This window comes from Vombatus ursinus, unplaced genomic scaffold (assembly GCF_900497805.2).
Source record: "Vombatus ursinus unplaced genomic scaffold, bare-nosed wombat genome assembly UNPS02014799.1, whole genome shotgun sequence".
Lineage (NCBI taxonomy): Eukaryota > Metazoa > Chordata > Mammalia > Diprotodontia > Vombatidae > Vombatus > Vombatus ursinus.
This window is the reverse complement of record NW_020954577.1, coordinates 54,012,481-54,030,172: the sequence shown is the minus strand read 5'-3', so window position 1 is coordinate 54,030,172 and position 17,692 is coordinate 54,012,481. Positions and strand designations below refer to the sequence as shown.

Below are 17,692 nucleotides of genomic sequence, written 5' to 3'. Positions count from 1 at the left end.
GATCTGGATTCACATATTGCTTTCTGCCACTTGTCTGTGTGACCCTGGGTAAGTCACTAACTGCTGTAGGCCTCATTATGCCAGCTGCAAAATGTGGGAGTTAGACTACATGGCCTTAAAGGACGCTTCCATTTCTAAAGCTCTAATCCTATAACAGCATTTCTGTGTATCCCACAATTTTAAGGAACGTTGCTATGAGTTTTCCATGGAGTCCAACTCCAAAGGATCTGCACTTTTCAGCTTCTGACTAATTGCAAATTTTTTATTCAAAGTAAAGACTTTCTCAGTAGTTCTGATTGACACACATAATTGGTGCTTCTTGGGGCTCGTTAGAATGTTGGTACAAATTAATCACTGAATTTAAGCAATTTGTCCTTCTCACCTTCTTCTCCCATTTAAGAGTGGAAGCTCTGTGTGTTTCTTTCTCAGACCTTGTGCCATGGTGGCCCCTGACATTGAACTGATCTGTGAAATCCTGCTGGTGGCCGAGGGCTTTGTGGACGCCCGCCTCTTGGCCCGCAAGTTCATTACCTTGTACACTCTGTGCCGGGAGCTGCTTTCCAAGCAGGTGAGGGGCATGAGGGGGATCTGGGAAGCCTTTGTGTGTTGCCATAAATGAAACCCATTTTGAAATGCTAAGGCTCAGTAACAAATCATTTGAATTCCCTTTGTGGGTAAGTGAAAAAGAATGGCCTTCAGCTATATTTCCAATTTCTTTTTTTTTTTAAATAAGTAATCCATGAAACAACATTGGGTTTTATTATATAGTGTGTTTACTCTGACTTTCATGTCTTGGATTTTCAAAGTTCTGGCATCAATCACTGTTCGAATTGGCCCGTCGTCAGGATGGGGAGTCCTTCAACAATACTGGTCACAACCTGATCCATCCTGCCGACCTCGCCCAGCCCCTTTCCTATTTCTGCCATGGAGGGAGGTCCCCTCTGTACGGGGCCCTTCTTGCTTTCTCTTGGGAGGCATGTGAGCTGTGGCTTGCTCTCGTTAAATGTCCCACTCATCTTTTTATTTGGCCATACATTTCTTTATATGTCTTCCGTACTGACCGGCAGCTAGGTGGCACAGTGGATAGAGTTTCAGGTCTGGAGTCAGGAAGACCTGAGTTCAAATCGAACCTCAGATACTTACTAGCTGTGTGACCCTGGGCAAGTCATTTTACCCTGTTTGCCTCAGTTTCTTCATCTGTAAAATTAGCAGGAGAAGGAAATGGCAAACACTCCAGTATCTTTACCAAAGAAATCCCACAAAGGGGTCACAAAGAGTTAAACACAGCTGAAAATGACTAACCAACCTCAGTGCTGATTTGTAGAGGTCACATTAGCACAGTAAATAAAGTGGTTTGCAGTCAGAAAAAACTGGGTTCAAATCCTACCTCTGACACTTATTAGCTGTGGGACCCTGGGCAAGTCACTTCATCTCCATATCCCTCAAATAACTTCCTGGGAGAGGGACTTATCTGCTAAGTCATCCATGGGCTGCAAATTGTCTTCTTGGAAGGATTTCCCACACTGAGGGTTTTCTGCCCTGGAAGGTGAGTTCTTATAGATGCTTTATGTATTGGAATAACATTGATCTTTATAAATGCTCTGGAAATTGTTGTGTAACATTTGTTTTTCTATGCTAAACTAGGATTTATGCAAAGGATAGAGACCAGGGCTAGGCAAGGAAATCACAATTTCACAATCGATGCTGACCCCTCAGATTCTGGCTTCAGTAGGAGGGGAACAAGGCTGTGATAGCATTCAAGGAAGGCTCTAGGGTTCAAATGATGATGAGACTCCCCAGTTCTCTCCATCCCTTACATGTAATTCCAAGTGAAGGAGATGATGAACCTTCAGAGAGGCAGGATGATGTGGGAAACACAATGCTAGGCTAGGAGTTGGACAAAACGCCCTCCAGAATCCCCAGTCAGTCGACATTCACTAAGCACTGAGCTTAAGTGCTAAGGGTACAAAGAAAAGCAAAAGGGTGGGAGGAAGCAGTAGGGTGTAACCTTATCAAGGTCAGAATAGAATCCAATAGAATAAGAGATGGAAAGAGCAGGGGCTCTAGGTCAGAAAGCCCGAGTTCCAGTCCCACTTTTGACACTTATTACCTCAATGCCTGTTGTCGAGTCATTTAATTTTCCTGTACCAGTTTTCTAATAAAATAAAGAGATTGAACTAGAAGGCATCTGAGGTGTTTTTCAGCTATGAATCTTAATTCTATGACCTTTAATGGCCGTTTGAGCCAATCCACACTGTACAAAGAATTGCTGCCATATGCTTGACAAGTGACAAGTGGTCCTGAGCCTCTGCTTGCATTGAGGGGGCAGTATGCTCTCTCCTGAGGCAGCACCTTCCCCTCTTAAATAGCTCTAATTGTTAGGAAGTTTCCCTTCACGTCCTACCGAAATTTGCATCTTTGTAACTGAGAACTTGTCGCTGACAGAAGGAAGCATATTAATTTCTCTTATAACTCCAATTGGGTCTTTCCCCTTCCTATTTGTTGTTTTTACTTCATGAGATCTTTCAGGAAGCTTCCCTGTGTTTCGTTTTAGGATCATTATGACTGGGGACTTCGTGCAGTGAAATCGGTCTTAGTTGTAGCTGGCTCCCTGAAACGAGGAGACAAAAATCGGCCTGAGGACCAGGTACTACGTTATCAAAGATAGGAATTTGGAGAATGAGTTTCACAAAGTGCTCTATGCAGAAGCCCATCTGGTCCTGAACTGGCTACAGTTTGCTTGGTTTTTAAAATATACATGTATATGTTACACATGTGTGTGTATCTACATGTACGTGTGTGTATGTGTATATACATGTGTGTGTATATATACATACATTTTTAATATATTTGGGTATTTGGAAGGCTAGTGAGGTTTGTATTTGATAAACAGGTCCCAAGGTTTCTCAGATAAAGGCTATAGCTTGAGGAAAGGAAATCAGAGTCCAGCAATGCTTTATAACTGAAAAGTATTTTGGAAGTCTTAAAGAAAACTGGTTAGATAGCATAGTGGATGAAGTGCTGGACTAGAAGACCTGAGTTCAAATCCTGCCTCAGACACTGATTATAACCTCTCAGTGTCAGTTTCCTCATCTGTAAAATGGGGTTAATAAAGCACTTACCTTCATAGGATTGTTCTGAGGATCTAATGAGATTATTTATACACATACACATCTTACTTTGTAAACCATAAAGTGCTAATATAAATGTTTTTATCATATTTTTAAAAAATCAACGCTCAAGCCAAGGATGGATTAGAACTTCTTAGAGCAGTTGTAGTAGGGGGCTGACATTTGGTTTCATGAAGTCATAGATTTGGAACTTGAAGTCATCTTATGCGGAGGGAAGGGAACAAGCATTCATTAAGCACCTATTGTGTACAGGTGCTGTGCTACGCACTTTACAAACATCATCTCATTCGTTCCTCACCACAACCCTGGAAGGAAGGTTTTGTTTTTATCACTTGGTCCGATCTCCTCATTTACAGTAAGGAAACAGGCCTAGAAATACTCAAGGAAGAGACAACCTGGTAAGCAGAGAGCTCTGGAGTCAAGGACCCTGGTTCAGATTCCAGGGCTGGTGCTCGCTTCCTCAGCCCTAAACTGAGAGGGGTGGAGTGCGTGGTCTTTGTGTTGCTTCCTGCTCCAGCTCCATGCTCCCAGCATCCTTCAGGCACACGGTTTCTGAAGTGCCTTCCAGCTCTGAGGTTCTGTGATCCTGCTGTTTGCTCATCTCATCTCGTTTCCTTCATGTTGCATGACTCACACAGGTAGGCCAGGTGGCCTTGAATGATGATACAAATGAAGTTTTCCACTCCCGCCCCCAGGCCCCTGCCCCGTGATACAAAATGGCTGGAGAACAAGCCTTCTCTTCCTCTCGGTGCCACAGCAATGTTGGCGCCCGTTGTGGGTTTCCTACATTCCAGGGTGAATGTCAACAACGGCCACCGTGGGCTTGCCACGGTAATGCTGGCGCCCACTGTGGGCTTGCCACATTCCAGGGTGAATGTTGAGAATGGCCACTATGGCTCTTTATTTCCATGGGCGCGTCCTGACCTGGGTGGCCAAACCAGCCTGGACATTGTGGCCATTTCCTGATGTGATTTTAGTAAATTTCCTGACTTCTCACGTGTCACCTTCTCTTCATTTGAGTGTGTAAGACACCATTCGATCAGAGAGCTAAAACTGGAAAGGACCCCAAAAGGTGTTTAGCACACCACACCCTCATTTTAGAGATGAGGAGGCTGAGGCCAGAGTGGGTGGGTGCGCTCGGGGAGATCTAAGCATCGAATGCCAAAGCCAGTGTTCTTTCCGCGGTAGTCCATGCCCATTCAGAGCCCTGCTCTCAGAATCCAGGTACTTTGTGGTCCCCGTGTGTCCCGACCAGGGGCCCTGGAGAGTTCCACTGGAGGTGTCTAGGAAGCCCGTTTCATCTGTGGATCTCAAAGTCCTTTCCTGAAATGACCTGCCCGCATCAGCCACCACTCATGCTTCACAAACTGAGAAATGGGTACACAGAGGCCTCAGCCCTGATCAAAGCTGGTTGGGGAGAGCAAAGGAAGGAGGCATTTGGGGCCATCTCTGTTCATTCTCTCCCACTGATGTGTGTTGTCAGCTGTGAGCGGTGATTCTCCTGATAGGCTGAGCAGTGTTTAAACTCCCCAAACAAAGAGCACCCCAACCTGGCCCGGAATGGGGCAAGCGCCTCTCCTCTCTGAAATGAATGTCTTAAGCCAGACAGGTGTGGCTTCATTTGCTTTTGACATGTGGGCCTTTGACCCCTCTCCCAGGTGCTGATGAGGGCGCTCAGGGACTTCAACCTGCCCAAGATCGTGACGGACGATGTTCCCGTGTTCATGGGGCTGATCAGTGACCTGTTTCCAGCCCTCGATGTGCCCAGGAAGAGGGAAATACAGTTTGAACAAACAGTTCGCCAGTCCACCCTGGAGCTCTGCCTGCAGCCTGAAGAGAGCTTTATCCTCAAAGTAAAAACATATGCATACACATAGATACATGCACACATGCCTATACAAACATACACACATATTCATAGACATATATATTTTAAAAGTTAAACGTTTAAACATAAATATGTATTGTACATACATATGTGTATGTGCACATGTACATATATGTAAAGATGTTTATATATACACATATTAAATATTTATGCATGTATCACCGTAGAATATAAATACATATACTGTTGTGGTGTGTTAATAAATGTTTAACAATCAGCTCCATAAAAATATACACAACACACTTTTAATTTTAATCTGCATGCCTAAGATTTTCTCCATCACTTTCTTAAATCTAGACAATCAACAAAACACTAGCCCTAATCTGTAGCGTTTGCTGATTTCCAAGGTGTGAACGCTCCCACTGAAAATTTAACAATTGGCTTTTGTGAGCCGGCTCCAGTACACCCCAGACATGAGTATTGCTTATAAATCTATCCTTTTAGATTTTGGAGAATAATAATTACTTTCTAGTAATTTGGAGGCAGGAAGGAAGAGTGGACAGAGCACTTTTCTTGGGTTCAGGAAGACCTGGGTTTGAATCGTCCTTCAGGCCCTTACTAGCTGTGTGACCCTGAACCAATCACTTAACCTCTTTTGGTCTCAGGTTCTTTAACTGTAGACAGGCAACAGGCATTTATTGTTTACTTTGTGCCAGGCATCTGTAAAATGGGGATAATAAGAGCTTCTAGGGTGGTTGTGAGGCTCAGATGAGAGAGTCCGTGGGAAGCACTTTGCAAACCTATAGAAATGGGAGTGATGGTTGTCATTTTTAGGCCCCAGGCTTAGCCCATGCTCTCGGGAACCTGATGGGCCCTGCAGGCCGGACTCGTCTGGGGCATCCCCTTCCCTCAATCTAGAAGCTTAGGGGATGGAACTTGATTTTTTTCTGAAGTCGTGTCCTCTTCATGGCTGGAGATGTGGAAAGGGAAGGGTCCTGCCTTCCATGCTTTGTCACCTCCTTGTTTAGTGGGTGAGGTCAGGAGATTTCTCTTGGCATGAGACATCCCTTCTGTTCCACCTCCCTTCTGTTTTAGAAATAGACGATGAGAATTTTTAATGCCTCTAATGTGAAACAAATGTCCAGATTTGAGAGAACACTTGGTGGAAATGATCTGAGCTTGCACCGCAGCAGGTCACAAGGGATGACGTCCATGGAGAGCCTCAAGGCTTGGTGCCAAGTAGAAAGGGTGGGCATTTAGAGGCTAAGGACTTGGGTTCAAATCCTGCTCCTTTTACATTCTACTTTGAGCAAGTCTTTTAATCTCTCTGAGTCTCAGTTGCCTCTATAAAATGAAGGGTTTGGATTAAATGGCCTCCAAGAGGCCTTCCACCTCTGAATCTATGACTGCACAATCCTCTCCGTGACCCTGTGAAGTAGGTGCTATTATCATGCTCATCCTGTAGCTAAGGAAACTGAGGCTGAGGATGTTTAGGTGACTTGCCTAGGGTCATACCTCCAGTAAGTATCAGGATTTGAAGTCAGGTTCCGGCAGGCTTTCATAGATGATTTTCCACAGCAGACTCCATATTCATAGGCACTTGGCTAACTAAGAGGGAGCGAGAACATAAGATGTCCCGGCGTTTGTGATTGGTTCAGATCAGGAGAAAAGAATCCGTCAGCACTCATGAAGTGCCTACTATGTGCCCAGCACTAAATGCTGGAAATACAAAGAAAGGCAAAATCCAGCGCCTCCTCTCAAGGAGCTCGCAACCTAATGGGGTGGAGCACATGCGGATAGCTGTGCACCAACAGCAGAGAGGCAGGATAAATCAAGGGTTACCTTCAACAGAAGGAAATCACTGGAGTCAAGGGGGGATGGGAAGAGCTTCCTGTAGGAGGGATTTGGGCTGGGACTTGGAGGAAGCCAGGGGGCAGGGATGAGGAGGAAGGACATCACAGACATGGGGGCAGCCAGTGAAAATGCCTGGGGTCGGCAATAATCACAAGACCATCATCACCGGATCACAGAATGGGGGGGGGTGTGGGGGTGGGGAGTAAGGTATGAGAGGACTGGATAGGGGTGTGTGTGTGTGTGTGTGTGTGTGTGTGTGTGTGTGCATGTATGTGTACATGTAGCAGGCTATAAAGAGCTCAGATGCTAAATAGGATTTTATATTTGATCCTGGAGGTGATAGGAGTTTATTGAGTCTTCATGTGGAGAGGTGACGTGGTAGGACCTGTGCTTTAGGAAAATCACTTTAGCATCTGGGTGGAGGATGGACCAGAGTGGGGAGAGACTTGAGGCAGCAGCCTCCACCCCCAGCAGCTGTTGCGATAGTCCAGGTGTGAGGGGATAAGGGCCTGCACCAGGGTGGGGCAGTGTCGCAGGAGAAAAGATGCTACAAAAGTGGGATTGACAATAGCTTGGATCTGGAGGGTGAGAGAAATGAGGAGCCAGGGGGACCAGGAGGATGATGGTGCCCTCTACAGTAAAAGCTGCTATGATTTGGGGGGGAAGACACTGAGGCCAGCTTCAGATACGTTGAGTTCATGATGTCTTTGGGAAAGTTAGTTCAAGATGTCTAATGGGCAACTGGAGATGCAAGATTGGAAGTCAGCACAGAGACTGGGCAGAAAAGGTAGATTTTAGAATCAACCGTGTAGAGATGGTCATTAAATTCCTGGAAACTGATGAGGTGAAGCAGTCTAGAGGGAGAAGAGAAGGGGGTCCAGGAGAGGGAGCCCCGTGGGACACCTATAGTTAGAGGGCGCGATCTGGAGGAGGGTCCAGAAAAGGAGACAGAGAAGGAGCGGTCAGGGAGGGAGAAGAACCAGGAGAGAGGGATGTCCCGAAAACCTAGAAAGAAGAGAGTGAGCAACAGTGTCAAAGGCTGCAGAGAGGCCAAGGGAGTATGGACCGAGCAAAGGCATTGGACCGGGCGGACGACTTGTGAGTTACTATTGTCACTTTGGAGAGAGCAGCTTCGGCGGAATGATGAGATCGGCAGCCGGATTGTAGAGACAGGAAGTGGATGTGCCTGCACTGCAGGTGTACTTTTCAAGGATGTAAACCCCTAAAGGGAGCAGAGAAAGGGCATGAAAACGGAGGGATGGATAGATGATTAATGAGGATGGAGGAGGCTCCTTTGTAAGCAGTGCTTGGAAATGTTTGCTCATCATCTTTCCATTATCGCCTCGTTGAAGGAAAATAATGATTGGTACTTTGATTTTGCAGGTTGTTCAACTAGAGGAGTTGCTAGCTGTGCGGCACTCAGTCTTCGTGGTAGGAAATGCAGGAACAGGAAAGAGCAAGGTATGACAAACTCGCTACTCAGAAGATCTTTCTCTGCTTCCTACTCCACTCTAAGGAGAAGAGCGATTGTATTGGGGTCAGATTATTTTCATGATGGCTACACAAAGATTTTTCATTTTATTTTTTTGCCGTGTAAAGAACAGTTTTTCCTCTTAATTCATGTGAATGAACAAAAACACATTTATCAAGCACTTACTATATGTTGAGTACAGTCCTAGCTGGAGAAGCAAAAACAGTCCCTACCCTCAAGAAGCTTACATTCTAATAGGGAGAGAGACATACCCACCCAAATGGTCAACCAGGGAGGGATTTTGGTTTTGAATGTTATTGGGCTGGTGAGTGGGTCCTAGAGAGTAGATTGATACACCCCATCCAGGAACAATATCAGGTTTGATTTGATCATAGTTCGTGGTGTTAGAACTGGAGACTTGTTGGATTGCGTTCATTTATTGTGTTGTATTTGCATATTAAGATCACAAAAATTCTCTTTCATGAATTGCTAAAATCATATCCCTATTTTGGGGGTAAAGTTGTGGGCTAAGGGGCAAATTAAACATCAACTCCTCTTTCAGTAAAAAAAATAAAATGTAAATAAAAAGCAAACCTAGAATGACCATGGCTTTGACACCTTGTCTCGTACAATTTCATTTTTTTTAAGCTTTTTTGGTATTTTTTTTTGTATAAGACAAACAGAACATTCAAAAGCTCTGACTTTTGAAAAAAAAAAGTCTGGCTCCAGTATCTGATTTTTGCCTTATTTTGTCAAGTCTTTGCCTCCCTTGGCCATCTCAAATCAAATCAGGATCCAATGAGACAATATTTACAAAAAGTTCTTAGCACAATGCCCAGCACATAGTAGGTACTATATAAATACTTATTCCTTTTCCTTCCACCCATCTCAATTTCCATTCTCCCTATGAGAGGGAACACATTATAGTGGAAAGAGCATTGGTATTTAGAGCCACAGTTCCTGGGTTTGGGTCCTGCCCCTGCCCACGCCAGTCAGTTCTGGGTCTTTCAGCACCCTCACTTGCAAATCAAGGCACATAAAGTCTCATAAAAGGTATTTAATAATGTTTAGTGTATTCCTTTGTAAAAGCGAAGGTTGTACTAAATGAATAGAGAATCATGGATGGAGATCAAGAAGGGACCCTAAAGGTCAACTAGTAATCTCTGAGCTCCCTGCCAGTTTTAAATCTAGGATTGATTGATCACTAGGAAGGCACCTGCAAGAAGCTCCTAAGAGGAGGGGTTGTTTCCTTATGTTGTCTGTAGTCCTGACATCTAGCACAGGGTCCGGCCCACAGCTGGGTAGGGATAGGCACCAGACTTATGATAGGGAACTCTGGTGAGCAAAGTCCCTCTACCAACACAGGTCAGCATCCTCTCTGCAGCTTAGAAGTCAAGTGACTGGCCCAGGGTCACACAGCCAATGTGTCAAAAGTTGGGACTCAAAACTAGACCTTCCTGGAGTCAAAGCTGGCTCTCTACCATGCTCTCTCTCAGCACACAGTAGGCATTTAATAAGTGGTTGTTGGTTGATTGACCAATGAAGGAATCATTTGGTATTTGTTCATAAATACAGGTCAAGTGCTCCTAATGCATTTCATCTGGATGTCTCCTTTACCTCATCTCTGTCTCCCTTGTGTTGCTTTTATCTGTGCACATTCTGGGTCTGTTATACCCCCTTCCACCATAGAACGTCCACTACTTGAGGGCAGGAACCTTTTCTTTGTCTTTATGTCCTCAACAACTTGTATAGTGACTGGCACACAGTAGGTACTTAGTAAGTGTTTGTTGGATGGAAGTGAATTGAACCCAAGCCCAAAAGGAATAAAGGAGAAAGCAGCGTCTTCAAGGTTCCTTTGTAGCTCTCATCCTCCCAGGCTTTACTTTCTTCTAAGACCAGAGCACTCACTCCTTGTCACTCCAAAGTGCACGGTCTTCATTCCAACACATGGCTTGGATTTCTGGGGCATTAGACTGGCACACATTCAGAGGTCAACAACTACAAATGATAAGAGTGGGTGGCCATGGGCATGAGCATCTTTCCCTTTACTTGCTCAGCTGAAGGATTAAACCAGAGATGCTGTGGCAAAGGGGAGGGTCCGCACAGGGACGCTTCTAATGGAAAAAGTCACATAAAGGAAATGCTCCAGGGGCTCTCTCCTCAGCCCATGATTGTGTCTGAGTGAGTTTCACATGTGAACCAAGAAAGAAAACACATGAAATCCTATGGTTTTTCTCTGATTTGGAGTTGCTAAAAACATTTTGCTTGTGTCTCCTCCAGAAGCCAAGTGGCTTCTCTTCTGTTCACCATCATTCCTGTCGTCTCCATCATTCAGGCAAGTAGTCAAAACGCCACACTGGAAGCCTTGTCGGTATTTAGCTTGGGGCTTCTTAGCTAGAGGTCCATGAACTTGATTTAGAAAAAGCATTGTGATAATTTCAGTACAATTGTTTTCCTTCACCATCCAGTGTATATGATTTTAAAACATTTAAAAACATGATTCTAGGGGCAGCTAGGTTACACAGTGGATAGAGCACTGGTGCTGAAGTCAGGAGGACCTAAGTTCAAATTCAGCCTCAGACCAAACACTTGATACTTACTAGCTGTGTGACACTGGGCAAGTCACTTAACCCCAATTACCTAAAAAACAAAACAAAAAAATGAAAGAAAATAAAAGCATGATTCTGAGAGGATGCCCAAAGGCTTCCCCAGACTCGATGAATGCCAGAGGGGTCCAGATACAACCAAGGTAAAGAAGCCATGATTTTGTTCCTTATTTTTCCAAAAGTAGCAGGTGGTTATTTCTGCATCCCTCACTGCAGCCTGGGGAGAGAGTGAAGCAAAGGCAGAGAGCTCGCCAGGCAGGGTGGGGAGGGAAACTGTCTTCTGGATGCTGCAGTGAGGTTTTTTTCCACTTCCCTGGAATTGCTTGAATCCTCAGCCCTGGTTGGCCCCATTCCATCAAAGATAAAGTGACTCCTCTTGCTTATGTGGTGAAGCAGCTCAATGGCCTTATTGATTAATCACTGAGGAAATCAAAGCCTAGAAAGGGGAAGGTTCTGCGGGGGGTCCCCCAAGCAGCAGAGCTTGGATTTGAACCCAGGTCCTCCAGGAACTCTAAATAGAGTGCTTTTCACTCGACCATAGCATCTGATGCAGCACCATCTCCTTGGCTTGTGGACTCATCACCAGATCTTCTGCCTCTCACTTTGCTCCAAGGAGAAAAGAGATTGTGTGGGGCACGGGTGTTTTCATGATGGTCATACAAAAATTATTTTTTCTACTTCCAGAAGTGGATACTACAAAGCATGGTATATGATGGGTCACAAAGAAAACAGTTTAAGAAATTTTTGTTTCCCTTTGGCTTTACTCATTGTTAGGTGGTGTAGTGGATAGAGCACTGAACTTGGAATCAGAAAGACTCATCTTCATGAGTTCAACTCAGGCATCAGACATTTGCTAGCTGTGTGACACTGGGCAAGTCAGCTACCCCTGTTTGCCTCAGTTTCCTCATCTGTAAAAGGAACTGGAGAAGGAAATGGCAGACCACTCCAGTATCTTTGCAAAGAAAGCAACAAATGGGGTCATGGAGAGTCAGACACAACTGAAAAATGACTGAACAACAACAAAAACAACAATTGTTAAATTGCCTTGGGTGAAGCAAAATAGCAGAGCCAAGAGAATAATCTACACAATAACTAATCGTGTAAAAACAGTTAACGCTAGAAGGGGGTTGAACTTGAGTTAAATGCAATGACCTACCTGTCATGGAGAACAGAGAGTAAAACTAGAGAGGTGGGTGGCTACGGGTCCAGAATGTTGCATTTGTTGAGAGGCAGTCTGGTATAGTGGGTGGACCACTGGACTTGGAATCAGGAAGACGAGTTTGAATACCATCTTGTAGATGAAAATTTTGAGTCTCCTCACCTGTAAAATAAAGGGAGTGCTCTCACTTCTGAATCGGTTATCCTATGATTCTACTTTCTGAGACTCAAACTTCGAAAAAATGATAAAAGCAACTCCTTTTTGTGAAGATACATGAAAAACAAATTATCTTGAATTTCTTGCCTTTTCTCTCTAGATTTTGAGGACTCTGAATCGAACCTATGTTAACATGAAACAGAAACCCATTTGGAATGACTTAAATCCCAAGGCTGTGACAACGGACGAGCTCTTTGGCTTCATCCATCATGCCACTCGAGAATGGAAAGATGGCAAGTCCCGGGTCCTTTCTCGTATTCCAGTCCCTTCCCTCTCTCATCCATCCTCTGCACTGGGGACATCTCACTTTCATTTTTTTGAGCGCAGAGTTCCCCAAAGCTGGAATGTACTCCCTCCTTATCTTTATGATTGAGCATCCTGAGCTTATTCCAAGGTTTAGTAGAGGTGCCATCTCCCATGGTAAGCCTTCCCTGATTCCACCTCCCACCCCTACAGTTATTAGGGGTGTGTCCCCCATCAAATTGTCATGTATATGCTGGCTTATTTACATGGTGTATCCTACCTACATGATGTAAGCTTCTTGAAGACAGGAAGGATTTTTCCTTTTGGACTTTGAATATCCCATGCCCATGCACATAGGAGGTACTTCATAGGGGCCCATTGGATTGAATTCAAGCGAGGATAAAATTAATTTGGTGCATTTCATTGATTTCCTTGGGATTTTACAGGCATCATACTATACTTTCCCAGAGACCAGCAGATAAATCTGAGCTCTAAGGAAATGGAGAGAACCTACTGAAATTCCTTCTTTGGTGGTCTCCATCTTCCCTCCCATTTGCGATTATCTCAAACCTTACCTCTTCCTGATCACAAAGTATGACAAGGAAGATTAACAGAACTCCCAATAGACCCAAACTTTTCTCTCCAAAAGATTGTTCTTCTTCAGAGTTGTCCCTTTGGGACCAACACTCTTGTTCTAGTAATATTGCTGTGCTCAAAACTCTTCTCTGAGAATTACATACAGTTAACATAAAGTCATGTCACAAAGTCACAAACTCCTGGGATTTAAGAATTTTATAAGAGGATGATTTATAGACCCAGAGAAATTTTCCCATGGTCACACAGGATTTTGGGGTTCAGCTGATTCTTCCATGTACCAGCCAATCACTTTTAAGCAGTGATCAGGCTACTTGTCTGGACCCAACTAAATGAACACATCATTTTGAGAGGAGTGGAGCAGGATGGGAGGAAAGAAATCAAGATTGATTGAGTAAAGACGAGAAAACACTACAACTTGGAGGAAAATTTCCAGATCAAGGTGATTGGAACTGGCGACCTCTCTAATCCAATGGAATGAATGAGTGAATAAATGAATGAAAAAAGCATTTACAAAGTGCTTACTATGTGTCGAGAATATGGAGATAATAAATATAAAAGCAGGGGAAGCTAGGTTGTATAGTGGATAGACCTCTGGCCTTGGAGTCAGGAGGACCTGAATTCAAATCCAGCTTCAGACACTTACAAGCTGCGTGAGCCTGGGCAAGTCTCTTAACCCCGACTGCCTTACCAAAAACAAAAAAAAAACAATAAATATAAAAGCAAAGACAAGCCGTGCCCTCAAGGAGTTTATATCCAAATGGGGCTGAAAATTCACATAGGGTAGTGATGATGAGGGAAGTTTATGGAATGGTGAGTTAGGTCATAGAGGAGTAGATTGACACACACCATCCAGGAACAATGTTGCCTTCAACTCCATCTCCACCAATTGCTTTATTTACCTCTCCAAGGGGAACCTCTGAGCTGTCTCTCTACTGAGCTGAAACCTCCTTCTGTCTTCTGGTTTTGATGATAGTGAAAATGCCAAGACTGATAATTTAGTCCCTCTAGTAGAAGGTCTACTCATTGGTCATTGGACAAAGATCTCACTGTAAAGTATCAACAACTAGGTTAAAGTTTAAAGATGGTCTAAAAACTTTGTGCTTCGCAGCCACTCCCTTTTCTGCCACAGAGAGAAAAAAAGGGGCCACCCAGGACAGAGAGCCATTTTGTATTTTTCACTGTTTCATGGTCTGCTATGGCCAAAGAATTAACTACCCAGTGGCCAGCCTAATGGGAATGAGTCTCTCTGTGTAATTAGCTGACCTGGTCCTGGAGAAACATACCCAGGTGCTGGGACAGTCTTCCAAGCCCTTCCAGCAGGATAGGACCAGCCGCTCTGCTGGCATGACCTTCAAGGACCCAGAGCTGCCACTATATTGAAATATCAGAGTAGGGCTTTGGGTCACAAAATAGTAAAGAAGTATTTCCCTCTTTTCCTCTCTGTCCTCTTTTTCTTTAAAACAATCAGGTTTGAAATACATACTCTCTTTTTAATATAAATGTATTTATCCTACATAAATATATTTACATAAATGTAAAAATATGACAGAATACCTCACAGTTTGTCAATACCCCTGACCAAACTTAGCTGAACAAAACTTTGTCAGTGAACTGTTTCCCTTAATGAGGATATGGAAGAAATAATCTAGATACATATAATTTATTTATAAAAATCTTTTATAGTAAAAATGCCACATTTGAATTTTTTGAAATACATTTTTATTGATTTCCTGTTTTTATACCACCTATGTTTCCTAATCTGTACCTACCCCAAGAGCTAGCTCTTATAAAAATGGGGGGAAACGGATCAGCAAAACTAACTAGCATATCAGAAAAGTCAGTCAATAAGCAAGCATTTATTAAGCACTTACTGAGTGCTGAGTACCACTAAGCACTGAGGATAAAGACAGTCCCTCAAGGTGCTCACAGTCTACTATGGAAGACAGCCAGCAAACTACTACCTACAAACAAGATTAATACACAATAACTTGGAGGTAATCTTCGAAGGCTCCTGGACTAAGGAAAACCAGGACAGACCTCTGCAGAATGCAGGATTTTAGCCAGTACAAGGAGGAAGACAGAGAAGCCAGGAGGGGGGAGATGAGGAAGGAGAGGGAGAGTGACCCAGGGATGGGGGAAAATCAGTGAAGATTACTGGAAAGAAAAGGGTTGACATTATATGCAGTGTTCCATATCCCTAGACCCCCACTCCTCCAAAGAAGCCAGGAGAAGCTGTTCTTTAGGGTCAAGCTTGATGGTTATCATTTTGTATCATTTCATTGCCACAGATGAATTTAGAAATCTGCCAGAATTTTAACCATTCTTTGTTGGTAGGGCTTTTTTCATCACTGCTGAGAGAGCAAGCCAATCTTCTGCATGATGGGCCCAAATGGATAGTTCTGGATGGAGACATCGATCCAATGTGGATTGAGTCACTCAATACAGTGATGGACGATAACAAGGTGAGCTGCTCTTCTTGGTTGATTTTTGCTTTTGTTTGAGTCTCCTCTCTGTTCAAGAAACACTTTTCCTTTACTAAGCTCAGTTTCACTTCATTGTTTTTGACCTTGGGTTCTTGCTGGGGCGCCATTATGACTCAAGGTACTTTGGGATTGCTTCCCCTTAATCTGTGTTCATGCCCATTTCGTACACCTTTCAGCACCCATGTGATGCTTATTAATATGAATGCAAGTTAGAAACCTGTCTCTCTCTTTTTAAGAAGGTTCACTGATGCTTTTTGCTCTTTCACACTGGCGATGCCCCAATACAGCACCCTTCTTTCCAGCCCCCAACACACATGCTCTCCCTCATAACAAAGAAAACAGTCCAGAAAGACTGCGGTTGCCCCAAGACAGCAGCATGACATTAGAAAACCAGAACTAGAGCAAGGCATTTTGGTCCTTGTTCCAGGGTGGGTCTTTGAAGGAACGGACAGCACCTACCTAGTGGCATTTCCTTCTGAGCCTACCCTGTCCCTGATGGTGGTTCAATCCACCTGCATCTTTCCTCCACTGCCCACCCCCCTCCTGGCCCTAGCCCGCTGCTTCCTCTGTTTCCCTGTTCAACCCCATCCCCAACAGCATGGCACAAGTTCCCACTGGCAGCCACAATCGGATAGAACTCTCTAGACGTTCCAGAGTGCTCTGCCTTCCCCCAGCTGAGCCTCCTCCCCACCCTTACACCTAATCAGCATCAACAGGTGAACATTGCTTGAGCTCCACCTCTGGGCTTTAGGTCTCATGTGGAAAATGTATAACTGTTTTTTCATGGAAAGAATGAAGGTTATGGGGACCTTTGTCCCCATAAAAATGGAGGAACCCAGCTATTAACTGGTTTATATTACTATACCTCAAATGCCAAAGCTTCTCAAGTCAATAAACATAATCTAATTAGCCGCTAAGTGATACAGTGGATAGAGTATTGAATTCAGATCTTGCCTCAGACATTTAGTAGCTGTGTGACCCCCTCCTCCCCTCCCCCTAGTCAATCCCTCAGCCTCAGTTTCCTTGTCTGTAAAGTGATTATAATCACAGCATCTGCCTCACAGGGCTGTGATGTTCAAATGAGATACATCTATAAAGTACCTTGTAGACCTTGAAGCATGGTGTGAATGCCAACTGGCATCATCTCCGTCATCATCACTGTCCCTGTGGAGGCTCCAAACCGCCATGCTCCTCGACTGCCCTCTCCTGCATCTGATCACTCGACACGTTCTTTGGACTGTCCCTCCCTGCCAAGGGCCTTGCCTACCCGACCCCTCCTCATTCTCTGAGGCTTTCCCAGCCTCCTGCCTGGGCCTCTAGTCTATCCCTCTCTGATCTGTCCTCCCCTCAGCTGCAAAGCCTTCCCCTGAATGGACCCCTACTCTAAAGTCTTCCTTGGCTCCCCATAGTTTATCAAATTAGATTCAATTAGCCTGGTGCCCTCCAAAATCTATTTATGGACTGGTGTACATGGTGTCTTCCCCGAACAGAAGGCAGGGTCCTTGGGGCAGGCACCGGTGCTTTTGTTACCGTGTCCCCAGCACCCAGGCCTAGCACAGAGTAGGCACTTAACAGAGTTGAACTGACCTTGGCAGCGGAGCCAGGATGTGCCTGTCATCGGAGGGCCAGCCTGACTACGTAGAGGGCTGAGGGGTGTGGATGTGGAGAAGGAGGGACTGCCGTCAGCCACCAGACCATGGTTTTCTGGCCTCAGCGGCTCCTAACGCACCCTGGCTAAGGTGGCCAGGGAGCCGCATTAAGGAGCATCTGTAGCAGTGAAAGCAGGCACCTTAGAAGGATTGACTTAGGAGGAGCTACATGGCCTTCATGAAACCAGCATTAATTAAATGCCTCCTGCCTTCTACTGCATTGTGTGAGGTGCTGGGAACATAGAGGCAGAAACAAAAGCATCTCTGCCCTTGAGAAGCGTCCATTGTCGGCTCAGGAAGTGCAAAATACAAAGTCAATCTCTAGTCGTGGACAGAGTGCTGGACCTGAGTCCGAGGATCTGAGTTCAAATCCTGCCTCTGACCCTCACTAGGTGTGACCCTGGGTAAGTCACTTCTTCTCTGGACCTCCATTTCCTCACCTGTAAAATGGAGGA

At 44.6% G+C, this 17,692-nt stretch overlaps 1 protein-coding gene across 2 annotated transcripts in view; it reads left to right on the top strand.

Annotated features, from left to right (window-relative positions):
* Positions 1–17,692, top strand: part of LOC114050436 (dynein heavy chain 11, axonemal-like) — a 315,578-nt gene that overhangs the window by 139,784 nt on the left and 158,102 nt on the right. For both annotated transcript variants that reach the window (XM_027872110.1, XM_027872109.1), the window contains exons 36-41: positions 430–568; positions 2,555–2,647; positions 4,790–4,984; positions 8,197–8,274; positions 12,366–12,498; positions 15,440–15,567. In XM_027872110.1, coding sequence (XP_027727911.1) covers positions 430–568; positions 2,555–2,647; positions 4,790–4,984; positions 8,197–8,274; positions 12,366–12,498; positions 15,440–15,567 — 766 coding nt within the window. The remainder of the gene's footprint in view (positions 1–429; positions 569–2,554; positions 2,648–4,789; positions 4,985–8,196; positions 8,275–12,365; positions 12,499–15,439; positions 15,568–17,692) is intronic.